This window comes from Rhinolophus hipposideros (genome assembly GCF_964194185.1).
Source record: "Rhinolophus hipposideros genome assembly, chromosome: 15".
Lineage (NCBI taxonomy): Eukaryota > Metazoa > Chordata > Mammalia > Chiroptera > Rhinolophidae > Rhinolophus > Rhinolophus hipposideros.
The window spans coordinates 54,494,216-54,514,333 of NC_138061.1; the positions used below are offsets into that span (position 1 = coordinate 54,494,216).

Below are 20,118 nucleotides of genomic sequence, written 5' to 3' on the forward strand. Positions count from 1 at the left end.
GTCCCAAGTTCAAAATTTGGACAATCCCATCATTCAATCGATGTGTCTCACGGACCCAAAGCAGGCAGGACAGAGTGAAAGAGACTCAGCAGCTCTGAACTATGGTCCAGAAGAGGACTTCCTGAAGCCTACACAGGATAAGGAAACCTGTGAGAAGCTGAACTGTGCGCCCCCACCCCCTGCCCCGAACATGTGCAAGTCCTAATCCCGAGTAAATGTGCATGTGACCTTATTTGGAAATACAATCTTTACAGATGAACAAGATGAGGGGGTCCTATGACTGGTGTCCTTTTTAAGATGGTGAATTTGGAGACACACACACACACAGGGAGAACATCATGTGAAGATGAAGGCAGAGACTGGGTGGCACATCTACAAGCCAAGGAACGCCAAAGATGGCCAGCAAGGAGAGAGGCCTGGAACAGACCCTCCCCTGGTGCCTTCAGAGGGGACGCGGCCCAGACAACACGACAGCTTGCTCGCAAAGACCTCGCCGCCAGAACTGTGAGAGAACACATTTCTGTCAAGTAAGCCCCTCGGTGTGTGGTCCTGTCATGGCAGCCCTAGCAAATGAATGCAGTACCCTGCCCCCTCCACTGTCCCTCCCCTCCCTTCTCGTTTGGATCTCACTTATTGCATTTACTCATTTAACTGTCTCCCCCAGAGACCCCGAGATCTACAAGCACAGGGACACACCTGCCTATTCACCCCAATATCCGAGCCCACCTCTGGCACACCGGAGGGGTCTGTAGTGTTAGTCAATTAACACATGAAAGGAGGGCCCCTGGCTAGTTCTGGAATCTCTGGCCTGAGACTCCTCTCTCTGAACGGCTATTTGCCCATCTGTCTGTATAAAGGGAAACCAAATAAATGGACCAGATGATCTCTGTGAGCCCTTCCGACTCAAACATCCAGGACTCACCACTGAAGGTGTATCCCATCCATCAAGGTGAGATCAGGACATCAGAAACTACACTAGGCGTATTAAATAGCAAGCACGTAACACAGGGAGTGGGTCACAGAGGTGGGGCAGCTGGGAGACTGACACTCTTCCTACTGGGATGTCTTCAGTGAAATGAAAGCAGGGGCAGCCTCCCGCTAGGGGCTTCTGGAAACACATCCACTTCAGCATGGACTGGCTGTTCCTATCCCCAAGGCAACACACCCAGTGTGCTATTCCTGCTTACAAAGGACAGCACCAAAAAAGGGCCAGTCTCACGGCTGGCTGGCCTTGGGTGGGCGTGGGGGCAACGGGCTCACTGAGAAGCCCAATGCCCTGGCTAAGTGAAGAAACAGCGCTGTATGTGCCTCCCCCAGCACCCACCTCCCTTCTAAAGCCAGAGCCAGAGTTCTGCCCTCCTCTGGTAAGAAGAGGTACTGCTGACGAGAGAAAAATGTGAATGAAGGAATACCAAGATGGCGCAATAGATAAACGCTGTGCTTACCTTCTCTCACAACCGCATCAAAAGAACAACTAATCTACAAAACAACCATCAGTGAGAATTGTCTAAAATCTTGCTGAACCGAAGCCCTACAACTAAGGACGTGCAGAAGCCACCTCAAGACTAAGAGGGGCAGAGACGCAGAACCGGCTGGACCCACACCGTGTGGGCCACTAAAGATCGGGAGGGATATTCTGGCTGTGGAGTTCCCCCCACACCCCAGGGAAGCAAGAGGTCCCAGCCCCAGCCCAGCACAGGGCTCCAGCGCTGGGGAGAGAAGTCCCCGTAATTTCTGGCTGTGAAAACCAGCGGAGCTCGTGACTGAGTGAGAGGGAAGCAAGCTGCAGTCCCAGGCGCTCCTCTTAAACGAATCTCACACAGACTTACCCGCCAACGGAATCACTGGCTCTGAGATCCAGTGCTGGGGCCGCAGCTGGAAATGCGGCAGGGACATATGGTGGGAAACTGACTTGTCTGGCATGCGACGGGGGCTGGAGAGGCGGCTTTCTTCTGGACGGAGAGGCTGGCGGAAGCCATTGTTTCTCTGTTGAGCTCTCCCCCTTCCTGGCGTGCGGACGCAGGCGGCGGCCATATCTGAGTCTCCCCAGTTCGCTCACCACGCCCTGGCGATCCAACACTTGGCCCGGCCCGCCCAACTGTCGGCACACCCAAGCCACTTCCAGTGGCTTTTTCGTAAAACCACCTGCCTTAGCTCAAGCTGCAGACTTTCCTAGGGTCTCTCAAAGGTTCACAGGACCCAGACAAGCAGCATCTGGCTTAACCGTGTCCTGTACCTCTGGCTGAGCAGCCCTAAGCCAGCACTAGCGGCAGCCGGCCTTGGTTCGCGGCTTGGCCTTTCAAGGCGCTTCCAAGCACAGCACAGGCAGCAGATATCTGCAGATTTCTTTCTGACTCCCTCTAGTTGGCCCCTAGCATGGGGCATGGGCTGTGGCTGAAGTACACCTACAGCGGATCCTCTCCAAAGTGGCCCTGGGGCTGATACGCCCAGTGGCCAGCTTCAAAATGAGCTGGAGCGTCACCCAACCGCCTCCGAGTACGACACACCCAAGGGGCGGATTGGTCAGGCACCAGAGTCCTGCTGAGGCAGATCCTGCTCTGTAGGGTCAGCCCCTGCGCAACAAGTATTCCACTGTAGTCAAGGCCAGTCCTCACAACCAGTGAGACCAAGGGTCAGTCCCTCCCACTGATGTGCAGTTACCAACCAAGGCTCAACTACAAGAGGAGGGCACACACAAACCATACAAGGGACACACCTGGAGCACGTGGCTGAGGTGACCAGAAAGATCTCCAGTGAGCCCCACAGCACGCCTACCACCATGTCTCCCTGAAAATAAAACCTAGCCAGACAATCAGCTCTAATGCGCGTCTTTTGGAGCAAAAATTAATATAAGACCTGGTATTATATTACATTATATTTTATTACATTGTATTATATTACATTACATTACATTACATTACACCCGGGATTAGATTAGATTAGATTAGATTATATAAGACCTGGTTTTATATTATAGTAAAGTAAGACTGAGTCTTATATTAATTTTTGCTCCAAAAGACGCATTAGAGCTAATTGTGCAGCTAGGTCTTATTTTCGGGGAAACGAGGTACATAAGGCCACTCTACTAAGACCGGACAACATAGCAGCTCTACCTAATACATAGAAACAAACACAGGGAAGGCAGCCAAAATGGGGAGACAAAGAAACATGTCCCAAATAAAAAAACAGAACAAAGCTCCAGGAAAGGAACTAAACAAAATGGAGACAAGCAATGTACCAGACTCAGAGTTCAAAACACTGGTTATAAGGATGTTCGGTGATCTCAGGGAGAACTTCAACAGAGAGACAGGAAGCATAAAAATGGAGACAGAAAACATAAAAAAGAACCAGTCAAAAAAAGAGTACAATAACGGAAATGAAGAATGTATTACAGGGAATCAACAGCAGATTAGATGAAGCAGAGGATCCAACTACCAATGTAGAAGTTAAGGTAGCAGAAAACACCCAACCAGAGCAGCAAAAAAGAAAAGAATCCAAAAAATTGAGGAGAGTTTAAGGGGCCTCTGGGACAACATCAAGCATACCAACATTCACATTATAAGGGTCCAGAAGGAGAACAGAGCAAGGAATTGAAAAACTATTTGAAGGAATAATAACAGAAAACTTCCCCAACCTGGTGAAGGAAATAGACACTCAAGCCTAGGAAGTGCAGAGAGTCCCAAGCAAGATGAACGCAAAGAGGCCAACACAAAGATACATAATTTAAATGCCGAAGGTTAAAGACAAAGAGAGAATCTTAAAAGCAGCAAGAGAAAAGCAGTTAGTTACCTACAAGGGAGCCCCCATAAACCTGTCAGCTGATTTCTCAACAAAAACTCTGGAGGCCAGAAGGGATGGGCACGAAACATTCAAAGTCATGAAAAGCAAGGACCTACAATCAAGATTACTCTACCCAGCAAAGCTATCATTTAGAATTGAAGGACAGATAAAGAGCTGCCCAGACATTTAAAAGCTAGAGGAGTTCATCACCACCAAGCCAGTATCACAAGGAATCTTACAGGGACTTCTTTAAGATGGGAGGGGGGTTAGGGATGGGTGAAAAGGAGAAGGGATTAAGAAGTACAAATTGGTTGTTATGCAGGAGTCATGGGGATGCGGGGTATAGCATAAGGAATATAGTCAATAACACTGTAATAACTAGGTATGGTGCCAGATGGGTGCTAGATCTATCAGGGTGATAGATGGGAATGGGGTTGGGGGCAGGGTGAAAAAGGTGAAGGTCTTAAGAAATACAAATTGGGAGTTCGAAAACAGTCACGATGTAAAAACTATGGAATATAATCAATAATATGGTAATGATTACACACCAAGTACCGAGGTATGTACCAGTCAGGTACCAATACTAGTACCGAGTGGTACTGGTCAGGGGGATCACTTCCTAAATTATATTAATGACTAATCACTATGCTGTACACTTGAAACTAATATAAAATAATGCTAAATGTCAACTCTAATTGGACAATTTAAAAGGGGAGAAACAGATCGATAATCCTGTGAGAGTGTGGTGCAGTGTCAGGTGGTTGCTGGACTTGTCATGGTGACCACGTCTTTAGCACAGGGAATAAAATCAATAATGTGGTGAGAACACTGTATAGAGCCAGGGGGGTACCGTTGAATAACTATGACGTACACGTAGAAACTAACATAATATTGCATGCTAGCTATATTTTAATAAAAAATATTTAAAATAAAAATAAAACAAATGTTTAAAAAAAGAAAACATGAATGGAATCAACAGAAAAGGAGTCCCATGAGTGATCTGAAAGGTGAAGGCCAACGTCCCATCCCATGAATCCAGGGCTGCCCTAGCTCTCACCCAGACCCCTTTCCCGCCTGGTGTGGAAGGAGGGATACCCTGGAAGGTGGTACTCACCCACACTGCTGAGGGAGCTGCTGCTTTCTGAGTCTGAGGGCATGATGGACAAGACGCTGTAGGTGGAACCTGGGGACAGAAAGGAAAACCATTTATTACTAACCCGAAAGGGGTCCCTTATCTATACCTCAAACTGCTGTCAGACCAGCTGACCATCAGTCATTGCCAGGCTGAGCACCCACAGTGCATCAAGAACCAGAAATCGAATTCAAGCAGCTGGGCAGGGGAGGTGTCATCAGCAGGGCCTCGTCCTTGGTGTTTCTGCCTGCCCTTCCACCTCGCCTTGTGCCACCCTCTTGCTCTGGACACTCATCTGTGTACGGGCAGAGGGGAGTCTGCAGTCAGTCAGCTGGCTTCCTGGGGTATCTTTGGAAAGGCTTAACAAGAGAGCAACAAAATGGAGTCTGGGGGTTCCCTACTGATTTTCGTCAATATGATTCTGGCTTCCATGCAGAGGGTAGTGGAGCATAAATTAAACATCTGTGAACTATTTGTTGTTTTTGCCTGACTTTTCTGCACTTAGGTTCTAACTACATTCAAGCACAGTCCTTAATAATTTAGTCAGTCTCTGCCCCCTTATTAAAAGTTACTCATAAAACTATCAGCAATTACACTGTCACCAAAGCATCGGGAAAAACCTCTGGGTCAGGAAACCCAGTTTCTGAACCCAGCTCTCGTCCATGTGCGAGTAGCTGGGTGACGCTGAGCAAATTGTTCAGTGTCCTGAAACTCTGTTTCCTGGTCTGTAAAATGAAGGGGTTCAAACAGACAGTTTATGAGATCCTACCCCCTGTCCCATTTCAGCAACTCCATTCTCCACTGCCTAATGGAAACAGAAGGTGTGCTTTGTTTATCACAACTACAGGTGACAGAAAACGAAGAGGATAGGGCAAACAGAGACTAAACTGGAAGTCAAAAAAAAAAGCACAACACTGCAGACGTGGCGGGTCACATAAATAGGATAATGTGAAGAATACAATGTTTCGTTCCGGAACCAAAAGGTGTTTGCTGGGCCCAGTGGGAGCCAAAGATGAGATTTTAGCAACAAAAACTTTGAACAAGCTTAGGACTTCAGTGTCAGAAACTGGCCAAGAACTAATGACATCTTGGGCTCCAGGACCAGAAATGTGGGGGCCAAATTGAAGAAGTTTCTCCCCATCTCAACTCTTGACTAGCCACCCTGTACATGCACACCCTCAGAAGTGAGGGAAAAGAGAGATAAAGAGATGAGGGTTAACAGGGAAGAGGGAGAGGAGGAGGGACACGCACGGGAGGGGCCAGGAGAGACCCCAGGGGAAGGGGAAGACTTGGGGGGAGGAAAGGAAGGCCACACGGAGGGCAGAGAGACCGCCTTGGTGTAACAGCGTGCAAGTGAGCCAGCGGGGTGCCCACCTGAAAAAGATATGGAAGGGGAGAGAAAGTAAGAGAAAAGGGACTTTGGTAATAGCAAGAACTAGGACAGTGGTGAGGAATGAGCAATGCCTCATTGTCGCCTTTTCTGAGACTCTCTGAAGAACCCGCAGGTGTTTAGTGTGGACTGACGAGGATGATTTGGGGCGCAGGCAGGTGTCTTGTCTTCACGTAGGACTGTGACTCGATGTGCTCAATATGGCCTCCAGGAGCAGGACTAGGCCAGCAGGGAGGTGCTGAGAAAGCCACTGGTCAGGAGAGCCTAACAGTCACCGCTGCCCAGTACACCTGGCGGGATATCGGAGGGGGATTCATGTGCACATGTGCTGAAGGGAGATGGAACCGGGTCCCCCATTCAGCCCTGTCATTCCTTGATGCTACTCAAAAATGAATAGCGACGTTCAATGAAAATACGTGCTGTATTTCAAGTTCAACCCACACTATTCACTTTACTGTCCCTTCAACATCTCTAAAACTGCGTCTTAAACAATGAGCATCACAAACTTCTCAGATCATCTCTCTTCCCAGACCATACAGGTTAAGCACTGCGTAAAATGCGTGACACAGTCCGATGCGATTCAGGCAATCCACGGATGTCTTCAGAGAACAAGAATGCAACACAACGCCTGTTTTTTCACACGTAATCGCCGTTTTCTTCATTATTATTTTTTTTCTTTATAAGGGCAAGGAAGGCGAGTCAGCTGATATGCTCACGGACTGTTTTCAAAAGACACCTCCTCAGAAAAGCAGGCCCAAATAAACTCTCCCACTCACACCTAAGCCTGCCTGCGACACAGGCCATGGCCGGTGCTCTCCCAGTAGGAACGCCTTCTCCTTGCTCATTACTGACATCGGCGGTGCCCCATCTTTCAGCAAAACACCCTCCTCTTCAGATAGTCTCTCTCCTCCCCCATGGTGAGTTTCCGCTGTTAATTAAGCTTGGCAGACACCCTTCTCTCTCCACCCCCCATCTCCCACCCCGCCTGGGGGAGTCAACCAACACATTCTGTTCCTCTTCCCTGTCCCCAAAGTCCTGCTGGGCTCTGGGGCCTGACCCAGGAGTGGTGTGACATCTCTGTCTGCATCTCTGGGCATCACCACCCCCCACGTCGGCTGGCAGGGCTCCTGGGAGCTAGGGGTGGGGGCCAGCAAGGAGCAATTAAAATTGGACAGGGTCCAGTTTTTACAATGTTCCCAAGGCCTTAGACGTCATTCAGGGGGGAAAAAGCCCGAAAATGACGTGGTCTTGGTCATGCTTTGTCTCTGGGGCTATTGTTTTCTTAAAAAGCCTGTGTGGTCAGGACTGTCGGGAAAAGCAAAGGAGTCACTCTCCTCCAGTCACGCGGTGTCCTTTCAAAGCGGTGCTTCTGAGGAGCTTGTGTTGGGCGTCAACTACCTCTGGGGTTTCACAATCGAATCCAGAGGCCAGCAGGAGTCCTATCTCAGGGACCACACGTCCCCGCCCTGCACAGCCCGTCACTCTCAGCCACCCTGCAGACAGTTACCCCTGGGGCTCCCTGAAGGCACCTGCACCCCATCTGCCCTGAAACCAAGGCACACACTCCACCTCATGGAGAACGAGCTTCCCCTCCAAGCTACCCCCACTCTCCTCCCATCCACTCCCACACCCACAGGCAGCAGGCACTGCCACTCAGGACGTTCCCCCACAATCTCATGCAAGCCTCCGCAGAGGTGCTGAGAAGACCTAGTGAAAGTCAGAGGATCTGGAAACATTTCCAGCAAAGGAGAGCAGAGCATGAGTCCTAGGTTTTCATGGCCATGAAGGCCAGACAGGGGTTCTTTACTGGAATGGGAATTACGTGGGGGCCTGGACAAAGTGCAGGTTCTGGCTGGGCACATTGGGTGGGGCCATAGACTCTGCATTTCTAAGAAGCACCCAGGGAACATGGTCCACAGGCAGAATGAATGCAGGGCACCAAGGCTGACCACAGTCAGCAGGTGGAATGCAAACGGAAGCCATGACAGAAGCCCTGGGAGAGAGCTGGCACTCTCTAGGACTGGCGGGGCCACGCATCGTGCCCTTCCCAAGAGCCTGGCAGGCCTCTGCTAATTGTGTTTACTCTGTGACTCAGCCCCACTGGGTCACGGAGACCAGTTCAAAAGAACTTCCAGTAAAATCACTCCAGTGATAGCACAGCTTATGGGTCCTGAGAGAGACACAAGTGTGTCTCCTAACACAGCTCTCCTTTCACCTGCAGCTGGTCAGGGTCCCAGTGACTCACTTGCTTCCTGAGAAACCTGTAATGCTGAGGCCCTACTCTAGCCCTGAGTCAGCACACAGGGCTCCCTGAGCTCCAGGAGGTCTGACAAGAGAGGCTGGCCTGCCAACTCACCCCGAGACGGCTCTGGTCAGGGAGGACATGCGACAAGTCCCCTTCCCCCCACAAACAAGCACCTGACAAGACAGAGGGAGAAGGCAAGCTACCATCCCCTCAGGGCTTGGTGACAGAGTGGGGAGGTGCTGCCTGGTCCCACGTGAGTGTCACCACCGGGCCACCTGCCTCACCCTGGGACCCTCTCCTGGCTCACCCCTGGGAACTACAGCCAGCACACAGAGCACGGAGGGTGCACGTGTCCACCAGGCTCCCGACGTATGCCTGAGCCCTGCAAGACACTAGGTCAGGTGTCACAGAAAGAAGACAAGCCAGGTTTGAGAGGCTGCTCCGCGGCTGGGAGACTGCGGAAGTCCTTCCCAGTCTGAGCCCTGCACCGTCATCTGTAAATCAAGGCAGTAATGACTAGAATGCCACCAGGGCGCCAGTCAGCCTGGGTTCAATTCCCAATTCTGCTACTTAGCTCTGTGCCCTCAGGTAAGTCGCTTGGCCTCTCCCTGCCTCCACATGCTTATCTGTAAAATGGGATAATAGCAGTACTTACCTCATAGAGGATCAAGTGAGTTAATGTGAAAAGGGCTTGAAACAGCACTGGCACAGCCAGCGCTCTAAGTGCTAGCTGCTGCTATTATGGTCAAACCAGACTTTCCCACCTGTCCTTCTCAATCCTGTGATTACCTAATTGAAGGCTGTGCTAGAGTGACAAGGTCACACAGTCCACCACGACAAACTGCTGGACTGTATGACCCTCACTAACAATAATAAAGCAGCAAAGTAAGTACCCAGTAAGTGCACCAGTAAGTGCGAAGGACGTGTGAGCCTTCTGCGTGCACTGTCTCAATTCCCACGTCAACTCTAAGATTGTTATTAGCCCCACTTTACAGAGGAGGACACTAAGGGTTAGAAAAATTAAGTAACTTGCTTAAGATCATGGTAGAGCTACTGAGGGGTCGAACAGGATACAAATGCAGGCAGTCTAGCCCCAACCCTGTACTCCTGATACCTCTACATAACGCTGCTGCCCAGCGCTGAAGGTGGAAGAGCAGTCAGGGGAGACTTCGTGGAGGAAGAGGCCTGGAGCTGGCCCTGGAGTATGGCAGACTTGCACAAGCACCTGAGAGGCCAGATCAGCCTGGAAGAGACACAGGCAGAACCTGTCACCCTGTGCAAGTGAGAAGTCTCAGAGCAGGGCCGGCGCCGACCAGGGTTTCCCAGCCTGGATCACCTCCCGGGGTGGGCATTGTGCACTGAGCTGAGCATGGGGACTAAAAGTGGGAAGAAAGAGAAGGGGAGGAGCTGTGGCTTCATGGCCCTGACATGTGCTGCTGCTTTCTACCCACCCGTTGCCCGTGCCTGTGGGTGCAGAGGCTGGTCCCAGAGCGTGGGTACCCTCACTCGCGAGGACCTCAGGAGATGCTGGGAGGGGGGTTCCTTTGGCTACTAAGAAGCCCTCTTGTAGAACCAAGTTTCAGGGCAGCCATGCCCCACCCTAGGGCCTCAGTCTCCCTCCTTTTAAAAATATGGCCCAGGGTTGTGGACACAGACCCGACTTGGAGGCTGACAAACCCCAACATTTCGGGGAGGTCTGGGGTGACTGTGGCCCTGGAACGCAGCAGCCACAGAGGCTGGGGCATGTACCCTACACCTGCACCTCAGAGTGGGACAATCACCTTCTCCGACAGGCACAGGGAGGCTAGAGACACAGAGGCTGCCTGCTGTTATCTCCGGGTCAGGCGAAGATTCACTCCCGACTAGACACAGTCCACCCCCCAAAGAATCAGGTTTGTGAGTTAATAGTTCTTCCCAACCAAGCTACAGCTACAGTAACCTCTGCAAAGTTTTCGAACAAGAATAATGAACTTGCTAAAATATCACAGTCACAATGTTGACTTCCCCCTTTTTGTGGTCATTACAAGAACCAGTAGTCCATCTTTAAGCATGGAGGCGGGTGGTAAATGGCGTGTCCATTTCCCAGGTAACTCCGAGGTGTACACGTGTGGGGGTCGCGTGAAGGAGGACTCAAGCAGGACCTTGTGGGCCACAGAGACGACACTGAGGTTTACTGAGTGAGCTGGGAAACCTCTAGAAGGTTTTGCGTAGAGCAGCGACATGGTTTGACTTACATTTTAATAGTATCACTGGCTGCTACGTTAATTACTGTCCACAGATAGAGAAGGACAGAAGCAGGGAAACCAGTCAGACAGCAAATGCAATAAACCAAGGGAGCTCTGCTGCAGGCCTGGATGTGGGTGACATGAATGGAACTGGGGAGAGGTAGCCGAACTGGGGAGGCGGGGGGTGCTGGGGGTAAAGCTGAAAGGATCTGCTGACACACTAAACGTGAAACAGGAAAGGAGGAGACGTAAGGAGGATTCCAAGGCTCTTGGCCCGCAAACTGCAGGGATGGAGTTGGCTGTCACTGAGAGGAGAAGGCCTGCAGGAGGAACAGTGGTGGGGCGGGAGGGAGGGAACCGTGAGTTCATGATTTGGCCAAGTTATGTTTGAGGTAACTCAATGGAGATGTCAGACAAGCAGCTGGATGTATGGTCTGAAGTTCAGGGGTGAGGTTGGGGCTACAGATGTCCTTTGGGAACTGTGAGCATATGCTGAGGATTTAAAGCAACGAGACTTGATGGGCTAACCCAAGGAGGGAGCGTGGACAGGGAGGGCAGCGGAGAGGTCCAAGTAATGAACCTGAGGGAAGACTTGAGGGGTGAACAGAGGAATCAACAAAGACAACAGAAGGAGCAGGCAGTGAGGTAAAAGGAGAGCCCACCGGTCAAGTAAAGGAACTGAACACAAAGGCACGTCCGCGGTAGGGGCGTGGAGAGGCAGCCTGATATGCCCGGGGTGCTCAGCGATGCAGGTAAGAGGGACACACAACCCCCCTGACTTCTGATCAAACTGTACCTGCACGCCATCTACTCCCTGAACCTCCCGGGGTACAAACAGACTGACAGAAATGAGTCAGGCCGTGTGAGGGAGAGCCATCAACGTGCAGCAGGCACCTTCATGTTCTGGCTCAACTTTTTTCTTAAATGTGACTACCACACTCTGACTGCTCATAGCAGCTAACGTTTATTGAGTATTTGTCACAGGAAAAGCGCTGTTTATAAGGATTATTTCATTTAACCTTCCTAACAACCCTACAAGAAACAGACTATTGACAATTCATTTTCTAGATGGCAAAATATAGGCTCAGAGAGGCCAAGTAACTTGCCCAAGGCCACAAAGCTAATAAGTGGTGGGTCCAGATTCAAGCACAACTCTTATCCACTATCTCTATGCTACCTCCTTTCTAACAAGATCAGAAAAACTGAAATTCACCAATTCCTTGTCCCAATGGGCAGCAGAGGACGTGAGCAGCCGTCCCTCTGCTCAATGACAACGTTCAGGTGAGAGGCACCGAGAAGTCCCAACGGATGGGTCAATAACTCTGACCAGCAGCTGTGCCAGGAAATGGCTGTGGGCCAGCAGTCACACTGTGGCCAGAGCTATCTTCTCCAAGAGTGGAAAGGAAGAAAGGGAAGAAAAGTTGGGTTCTAGTCACCTCTGCTGCCCCTTAGCTGCCAGCCTTGTCCTCTGCTCCTGGCTTCAACCCCTCCAACACTGTCACTCCTCTGGCCATCTGGCCATCAGCTAATCCTGGGGGGGACCAGTAGAATCACTGGAACAAACTAGATAAATATTTCCATCCTGGCTTAGAAGGCAGCAGGAAATAGAATGAACCAATGGGGTTTGGGGAACCTGATCATGATTCTGACGTTCAGGCTGAATGTGAAAGATGTCTCTCTCCCAGTGTCCCCACATCATCCCCCAAAGGGCCATTTCCATTTATCCCAGATCAGGGTAAGCTGAGGAATCAGCCAGAGGAAAAGCCTGCGTCTCATGGAGTGAGCTGGACACCCAGGACGCAGGGGTCAAGGCGCATTCAGTCCACACAGGCCTAAGAGGGCACGTGCAAAGGGCAGGTCTTGCCTTCATTAGCAACGAGCTGCTGTTTCTACCCCACCCCCTCCTTCAACAGCATCAACACCACCCTCCTTATCTGCTTTATGTGGTGCCTTGAAAAGTACTGACCACCAAGGCAACTCCGACTAAGTCCCCAGGACTCTGAGATCATGGATAATCACTCACTTCCCCCGCCCCCCCCCCACACACACAATATACCTGCTGAGTTTGAACCCACTCAGACCCTTGCTGCAGGGCTGGGAGGTACAAAGTGACTCTACCCAGTGGAAAGGGCACCAGATCAGGAGCTGGATAGACCTGGGCTCTCCCTGGTTTGGCTGACTATTAATGGGTGACCAGGAGCAAATACTTTTTCTGAGTCTCAATTTCCTCATCTGTACACGGGGGCTATAAAAAGTATTTCTCTGTATTTCATCGATTGTTGTGCAGAGTAAATAAAATAACAGATGTGGAAAGCGCTGTTTAAATGGAAAGGAACTGCTCACAAATATTATGTTCAAACCTGCTCAGGAGACCCAACTCTCACGGGTCCCTGACTCCACTGCTAATCTTTCCCAGGTTCCTTCATTCCTTTACTCTTTACTGCTAGCCTCCTCTCTTCCAGAAACCCCTTCTTTTTTGTTTTTAACTCTTATTCAAAACATAAAATATCAACAACAAACAAAAGGAAATGAATTCTAAAAGCCAGGGTTTTGTTAAGATGCTTACACTACCCAAAGGGACCTGCAGACTCAGTGTACTCCCTATCAAATCCCAAGGACACTTTTTCAGAAATAGAAAAACCCATCCTAAAATAATATGGAAACCTCCCCAAAGAGCCAAAACAATCTTGGAAAAGAAGAATTAAAGCTGGAGGACTCATACGTCCTGATTTTGAAATTTACTACAAAGCTCCAGTGATCAAAACAGTGTGGCAGTAATGTAAAGACAGACATACACGCCAACGGAACAGAATAAAAAGCCTAGAAGTAAATCTTTGCACAGAAAGTCAAATAATGTTTGACAGGTGCCAAGACCATTTAATAAGGAAAGGAGAGTCTTTTCAGGAAATGACGCTGGGAAATGATATCCACATGCAAAAGGATGAATTTAGACCCTTATTTAACACCATGTACAAAAACTAACTCAAATTGAATCAAGTCCTAATGATAAGAGCTAAAACTATAAAACTCTAAGAAAATATAGCACAAAATCTTCATGACATTGGATTTGGCAATGATTTCTTGGCTAGGACACCAAAAACACAGTCAACAAAAGAAAAAAAACCAGACATATTGGGCTTCATTAAAATTTTTAAATTTGAGCATCAAAAGACACCATCAACAGAGTAAAATGGCAATGCACAGAATGGGAGAAAATATTTACAAATCACATGTCTAATAAGGGATTAATATCAGAATATAGAGAATTCCTAAAACTCAACAACAAAAACTGATTCAAAAATAGGCAAATGACTTAAATATTTCTCCAAATAAAACATACAAATAGGGGCCGGCCCGGTGGCTCGAGCACCGTGCTCCTATTGCCGAAGGCCGCCGGTTTGATTCCCACGTGGGCCAGTGAGCTGCGCCCTTTATAGCTAAGATTGTAAACAACAGTTCTTCCTGGAGCTGGGCTGCGGTGAGCAGCCGGATGTTGGCGTGAGTTGCTGTGTGCTGCCGTGGGCTACCATGTGCTACCATGAGCGGCCGGTGGCCAGCATGAGCGTCCGACCAAGGACCGCAGACCGACTACCTCAGCCGGGAGGAGCACAAGGCTCATAATACCAGCATGGGCCAGGGAGCTGCGTCCTACACAACTAGACTGAGAAACAACGGCTTGAACCGGAGTGGGGGTGGGGGAGGTGGTAGAAAGGGGGGAAAAACATATACAAATAGCCAATAAGCACATGAAAAGATGTTCAACATCACTAGTCATTACAGAAATGCAAATCAAAACCACAGTAAGATACTACCTCACACCTTTCGGATGGCTACTATCAAAAAACTAGAAAATAACAAATGTTGGTGAGTTTGTGGAGACACTGGAACCCTTATGCTCTGTTGCTGGGAAAGTAAAATGGCATAGCCACCGCAGAAACTAATATGGTGGTTTCTCAAAAAATGTAAAATAGTATTACTATTAAATAAATAAATCCAATAAATGCCAAAAAGTGAAAGCAGCATCTCAGAGAGACATTTCGATACCCATGTCCATAGCAGCATTATTCACAATACCTAAAATGTGCAAGCATATAAGTACACATTGACGAATAAATGGATAAGCAAAATGTGGTTTATACATACAATGCAATACTATGCAGCCTTAATGAAGTAGGGAATTTGGACATGTTATCCAACATGGATGAATTTAAAGTGCCTTATGCTACGTGAAAGAAGCCAGTGGTAAAAGGACAAATATTGTTTGAGTCCATTTATATGAAGTACTTAGAGTGGTCAAAGTCATCCAGACCTAAGTAGAACGGTAGCCGCCCGAGGCTGGGTGGGAGGGGAGGAGGGGGAGTTATTGTGTAAGAGGCAGTTTCAGTTTTACAAGATGAAAATAGTTCTGGAGATGGGCAGTGGTGATAGTAGCACATAATGAATGTCTTTAATACCACTGAGTTATATACTTAAAAATGGTTAAGATGGTAAATTTTATGTTACATATATCTTACCACACAAAAAAATTGGGACTCAAAAATCCAACAGTAGGGTGGAAAAACAAGGGCTTCATCTCCCTTCCCCTTCCTCACAGTTACCCAAAATCTCTGGGCCTCAGAGTAGTCCAAATCCCACGTAGCGTCACGCACGCCTACAATGACTTTGGTCCCTACTCAACTCCTGGCACTCAGAAAAGCCCCAGCTTCTCAGCTCTGGAACTCAAGAAAGCCCAATAAGCACAGGAATAGGAGAGCAAGGATCAGCTTCAGGAAACTATGTCCAGCAGCTGTGAACAGGAAAGATGGAAGGTCTGCAAGTAAAGAAAACGATTAGGACACTCCTGCAAGAGCTGCCCTGAACCACTCACTCACTGGTCAAGGCGTGTAGGCTGGGAGGGCACCCCAGAGACTGCACAGAGGTGGGGAAGGTGGGATGAAAGGTCTGTGGGAGGCCCAGTGCAAAGCGGATGGTTTTCCCATCCAAGACGAGCTATAGGACACTTTCCACACCTTCCTCTTGCATAAGGCGACACCATCTAGGAGGGCTCACCCCTTAAATACACAGTACTTTGTGTGGATTTTGCAAAGGTGACCTTCAGAAGCTGGTGGACAGAATCTATTCCCAAAATCACAGGGACCTTTTACGGTATTTTACTGAAAGGACACTGCACGTCCTCACCTGCAGAAATGCACTTAGGTATCAAATGTTCACCTGTGTCACACCCAGAGCAGGGTGAGGAGTTTCTAAACGAGACTCTGGGCTACAGAGCCACTGCAAAAACACACTCAGCAGCGTGTGTTCCTTCTGCAGCCACCCCCACCAAACAAAGGTGAAACAGCTCAGGCATCCTTCTCTTCTCATTAAAACACGTAACAAAACCTTCTGTCATATTACACTTTCACACCTAGTATGTCAGCGAATCCAGTGTTCGCATTTACCTTCAACTCAGTGTATAACAAGTCATAGTCCAACACTCAGAAAATAGGCCCATCCGTGGTCATTCCTCCCTCAAATGCAGAGAAAAGAGCTCCCCAACCCCACTCGAGGCAAAATCTGGTTACACAATGTCTTTGAATTGCCCCCAAGTCAACCCCAAGAAATGGGGGAGGAGATAAGAGAAATATCTCGAACGTACAAAGGGAACTGGGTTATCTTTCACACAGAGGCAGCCCTCAGGAGAGAAAACTGATCTTAAAGTAACAAGAGAAAACATTTCACTATTTTGTGCAAGGAGGAAAAACAAAATCCACATCCACAACCAGAGCACAGCAGATGAAACCAGAGTGTGCCAGCCCGCACCGGTCCCAGACTCCTCCAAGCTCCGGTCCTCTGGCCATCTGCAGGTAGCCCTGACAGCAAACACGCCCAGCCTCCACCTAGTGTAAAGAAACCCCAAGCCTGCATCACCGTCTTGCTTTCCAGGCCCGCCCAAGGCACACACTTAGTTAAAGAGTGAAGAGTAAGTGCTGGCTCCTTGTTTTCCAGTTGCACTTCAGCCTCCTCAAAAATTAAAGCAGGCCCCGATACTGCCCAGCCTTGACGTTTTGCAGATGTCCGAGGGAAGCGTCACTGAGCCAAGTCACACCAGGAGCGGGAGACGTGCCCAGGGCAGCTTCGGCACCCCTCAGCCTTACAGAGCAATGCCTAACAGTAATAAAGGCTGTGAAGGGCTGACTTGTGCCCCTCCAAAATGCACCTGATAAGTCCGAACCCCCAGTACCTCAGCAAGTGACTATATTTGGAGATAGGGTTTGAAAAGAGGTGACGAAGTTAATATGAGGTCCGTAGGGTGGGCCCTAATCCTTTTAAGAGGACAGTTGGACACAGACGTGCATGTGCAGAGAAATGGCCATGTGGAGACACAGAGAGAAGACAGCCATCTACAAGCCAAGGAGAAAGGCCTCAGAAGGAACCAGCCCTGCTGACACCGGGACCCCGACTTCTGCCTCCAGGACCGACAGACACTAAAGGGCTGTTGTTGGGGCCCCGAGTCTGGGGGACTTAGTGGCACCAGCCCTAACCACACTGACAGGTGCTACCACGCCAGGCTCTGGGCAGCCCTTCCCAGGACAGACATCATCCACAGGGAGAGCCTTGAAAAACCATCAAATGAACATGTTATCTCAGCACTCCAGGAAAGGGATATTGCTATTAGCCCTAATTTACAGACTGTGACCCACCCTTAAGTTCGGAGAGGTTAAAGAACTAGTCCCAGGTCCATCAGCTAGACTTGAAATCACACGGAGCCTGCGCCTTTAACAGCGCCGAGCTGCGTCTGCCCATCCCCCCCCCACCCAGCAGCCACCGTCCCATCCCCCCGTGGCCCATGGCCACTGGCTGAGACCTCCACGCCTTCTTCCCCAACTTCAGGCCCCGGCAGACACTGAAGAGAACTCGAGCTTTCTATCATGTATCTGGAATCTTCCTTTCTCTCTCGCTCTTTTTTTTTTTTCAAATGAGTATTGCTTTGATAATCAGAAAAAGATTATTAAAAAGAAAGTTAAAGAATTCTATTCTATCTTCAGCCTGTGTGTAAATAAATAAGTGATAAAAGAAATATATTCGGAGAGACTATTAAGAGGAAAAAGAAAAAAAAAAAATACAAGCAGCACTTGCCAGTGTCCCATCCGCGATAGGAGATAGGAGAAGGGACTCCCGGGGGCAGAAAGGAGGTTGCCACAGTCAACAATCTCTGTCAGGCCATCTCCAGAAAAATATGTATTTTTAAAAGCATGTTCCATTTCATCACATTTCAGAAAAACAAAGAGGAGACCCCGAGGGGCAGACGAGCAGGCTCCCAGGCGCCATCACTAGCAGCTGCAGGGGAAACAGTGGCCCACGGCTAGTCAGTGATTTTCATCTGAAAATTCGGATCTCTATCAACAGACAGGGCCTGCAGCCCAACAAAGTGCCAATTTTCATATTTCCTAGGCCTGCTGGGCCCCCAACTTCCTTGTTTAAATGGAAACTGTCAGACAGGATTTTGTGCAAACATGCGCTTTCCTTGGGGGCAAACATTCTGAGTCTACAACTTGTTCTTTCATTTTCTGAGCTTTTTGTCCATGGCAACTACATCAAAGATGAGCGAGGCGGGTGAGGAGGGCTGTCGGCAGCAGCAGAGACAGCTACACCAAGTGCAGACGGAGCCTGAAGAGACTGAATAACGGGGAGGCAAACACAGCAGTGGCCTCTCTGCTCGGCCCCTCACTGTCAATCAGAGAAGCGACCTCCATCAGTCCGCGTGTGGGAAGAGACAGCTCGCTCCCCCCCCTCCTGTAGCTTCCAGGCTGAGTTAGCACATCTTCTCTGACCGGCGAGGTCCTGGGCCGGGAAATGGTATGAAAGAATACGCCAAAAATAAAGAAAAAGGTTGCAAGGTGGAGGGCAACAAAAGTAGGACAGAAGAAAACAGAATTCCCACATGAAAGGATTAGATGAGGGGATAAAAGTATTACCAATATTCAGGGGGCAAAGTTATTCGACACGGTTTTAGTTAACGGTACCGATTCTTCTGGAACGATTTTAAAGGACCAGCCACTTTTGCATTCTAAGATCATTCACTGGAGCCTCTTAAAACAGCCTCAAATGACAGCTAGGTCTGTGCCCAAATCTACCTTCACACCGTCACAGTGTGTCGAGAAAATGGAATTCTGAGGCACGGACATCTGGGACCATCCCAGCCCATTACTACATACATCTTCCTCTCAAGTTTCACGTGTTAAACCTAATTAAACCAGGTCACCTAATATTTACCCAGTTCCTTTGAGGTGTGTGGTCTTTTACAACGTGTGGTGCATTTGGGGTTGGTGTAGGGGGGTGGGGGAAGTATTGTAGAGATTCCCTCAAGATAACTAAGGAAGAATTGTCAAAATTGAAACATTCAAATCTCCTCAAGTCTCATTTCCCTCTGTTTGCATCTCAAGGAGGAGACTCAGTAAAAACCTAGCCATGCAGAAGCGCCACAAGCCGCTGGTCACCTCCCAGGCACAGGCCAACCAGAGGACCAATGAAGCCTCTTCACACAGGGACTAGAAAAACACTGCCCTCAATAGCAACGAAAAGGGAAGAGGGGCAGTCCCGGCAACTCTGTGCCCCCATCATCAAGAAAAACGGGGTCCGCTGTGGGCCTGCCAGCCCGGAGTTTGCTGCCTCGGGCCCCGCCCGGCCCGAAGGCCTGTGAGTGCAGCCACCTCAGCCATGCTCACAGCCACTCTGTCCACCAGCTCACCACAAAGGCCACTTGTTTCCCATGAGTGCCCAGAACTGTGGCTCAACCAGTTAGCCCAGTTGGGGACTGTGGTCTTGGTGGGTAGGTAGTGACAAGGGCTACCTGTAACCTCAGCAGACAATTAGCAAGGCAGTGTCAAGTTACCAAGCTCTGCAGGTCCCCTGCCAGGTTGGGGACTGTGTAGGATTTGGCTTCCAGACCCAGGAAGGGGTCAGGCAGGGTCAGTTGCAGGCTAGTTCATCCCTCTACACAAAGTATTGTATCCTTTGAACACTGGGGGCAGGAAAAACAAGGTGGTCATGTGGGGGGGTCTGGAACTTGTCACACAAGTAACCTGGGGAGGTTTGGAGGCATGGGGTATAGAAGTTAGCCCTCTGAGGGGGGAAACGTTTGGGGACATGGTTCAGCGGTCAAAGCACGAAGACAGGCAGTGCCGACGTCGGTGGGCAGAAGCCAAAAGTAAGGAACATCTTCAAAGTGCAGGAATATCGAAAAATCAACAGCATCCTGAGACACACCAAAAGTCAGTTCCATCTTTCCCAGCTGTTCGAACCATGCCCTAACTTCCATAGTCAGCATAAAATTGCAACAAATGTGGGAGGCAGCAAAGAACCCAGA

At 49.3% G+C, this 20,118-nt stretch overlaps 1 protein-coding gene across 4 annotated transcripts in view; it reads right to left on the reverse strand.

Moving 5' to 3' along the window:
* DLG5 (discs large MAGUK scaffold protein 5) overlaps nt 1-20,118 on the reverse strand; it is a 121,210-nt gene that overhangs the window by 74,138 nt on the left and 26,954 nt on the right. For all 4 annotated transcript variants that reach the window (XM_081074163.1, XM_081074161.1, XM_081074164.1 and 1 more), the window contains exon 2: nt 4,895-4,963. In XM_081074163.1, the coding sequence (XP_080930289.1) occupies nt 4,895-4,963 (69 nt within the window). The remainder of the gene's footprint in view (nt 1-4,894; nt 4,964-20,118) is intronic.